Genomic DNA, 1,822 nt, shown 5'->3' on the forward strand with positions numbered 1-1,822 from the left:
CAGCATTTGTTGTCAAAACTTATTTTCAGACCTGAAGTTCCCATCTGACATTTTTATTATTCTTAAAACAAACAAACTTTAATAATAAAAAGTAGGTTTGGCACAACCAGCTTAGAATAAATTCCTTCTGAATTAACTAGGTAAGTATAAGTTCTGAAGCTTCCTTCTAATGTCTTTTTCTATTGTTTAGTCACCATAATACAATTATTTTTCTCCTTGTTGATTCTCAGTTTTCAGTGTTCTGACATCACCATGTCCTTATGTGTCCAGTTCTCTCTCTTACACCACTGAATCTGTTTTTTCAGTTTTTACTCTGAATTCCTCAACGTTTTTTTATTTAAATAAAAAAAAAACATCTTTCTTTCAGAGTTTACGTCACCTGGGCATTGTGAACCTGGAGTGCATGTTTGAAACCCCGGAGCGAGTGTTTGTGGTGATGGAGAAGCTGCACGGCGACATGCTGGAGATGATCCTCTCCAGTGAAAAAGGCAGGCTGCCTGAAAGACTCACTAAATTCCTCATTACTCAGGTGTGTACACCAAAGAGGGGAGTTCCTTTGTAGAAATGTGCTACTATATCAAGCATGACCTTGTTGTTGTACAGTTTAATGATGAATAATGTGTAATTTGCCATTTTGACACCATTTTGGGAGATATTATCAAAGCTAACTTGTTTCCCCTGCGTCACTTGCTGATTGTGTGGTTGTGGGTGAGAAGATTCTTGCAGCTCTCAGACACCTCCACTTTAAGAACATTGTCCACTGTGATCTGAAGCCGGAGAATGTGCTGCTTGCCTCTGCTGATCCTTTCCCACAGGTACTCACCCACAAACATACCATACAAGCTTTGTTTGATTTAAGAGCAGCTTCTATTTTCACATGCTGTATGGTAAAGATCAGCTCCCACATGTTCAGACTTCTCACAAGTTTACTAACTCCTCTTTATCTGATCAAATGTGGCCTCAGCTCGTGGTCGTGCTTGTTTCGTTGTGTCTCCCAGGTGAAGCTGTGCGACTTTGGTTTTGCGCGAATCATTGGGGAGAAGTCTTTCCGCCGCTCCGTGGTCGGTACGCCCGCCTACCTGGCTCCAGAGGTTCTGCTGAACCAGGGCTACAACCGCTCGCTGGACATGTGGTCAGTCGGCGTCATCATGTACGTCAGCCTCAGCGGGACTTTCCCCTTCAACGAGGATGAGGATATTAACGACCAGATTCAAAACGCAGCCTTCATGTACCCCGCCAACCCCTGGAACCAGATCTCCAAAGATGGTAAATGAAGAACAGCTGCGACTGGAGGGAGGCTGTAATATTAATACAGAGATGGATAGGTTTAAGCTGTAGTGCGATAAAATCATCTCAGTTTAATGTTCATGTTCKGCTGAAATAATTAAAGAAAAGCAATAATTCAACTTTATGAACATTTTAAGAGGATATCACATCTGCCTCAGGGTTCCTATGCACACTTGAAAAGTATGGAATGTGCTTTTAGTGTTCTCTTGTATATATAAACATAATAAATTCTYTCGTCGCAAAAAGCAGAAACACATTGGAATAATACCAGAAAAGTCTGCGTATATGATAATCAAATATGATTTAATTATGAGCAACAAACAAACAGAACTGAATCAGGAAGTTCTGCATGCTTACGACTGAACGCGTCAGCAGAATACAGCCAATAATATAACATGTCAACACCTTGTGACAGTTTACAACCAATCACAGATTGCCAAATGTACTGTCCAGCCTATCACAAGGCTCCCAGCCCAAAGAGTCTGTTAGAGTTCAGTCCATTGGAGTCGTCCGGAGCTATCAGAAAGATAAGAGT

At 41.3% G+C, this 1,822-nt stretch overlaps 1 protein-coding gene across 2 annotated transcripts in view; it reads left to right on the forward strand.

The window, feature by feature from the left end:
• Positions 1–1,822, forward strand: part of prkd2 (protein kinase D2) — a 43,448-nt gene that overhangs the window by 37,622 nt on the left and 4,004 nt on the right. For both annotated transcript variants that reach the window (XM_014005222.1, XM_014005221.1), the window contains 3 exons: positions 368–529; positions 717–815; positions 999–1,266. In XM_014005222.1, the coding sequence (XP_013860676.1) occupies positions 368–529; positions 717–815; positions 999–1,266 (529 nt within the window). The remainder of the gene's footprint in view (positions 1–367; positions 530–716; positions 816–998; positions 1,267–1,822) is intronic.

The sequence above is a fragment of the Austrofundulus limnaeus genome, unplaced genomic scaffold, assembly GCF_001266775.1.
Source record: "Austrofundulus limnaeus strain Quisiro unplaced genomic scaffold, Austrofundulus_limnaeus-1.0 Scaffold29, whole genome shotgun sequence".
Lineage (NCBI taxonomy): Eukaryota > Metazoa > Chordata > Actinopteri > Cyprinodontiformes > Rivulidae > Austrofundulus > Austrofundulus limnaeus.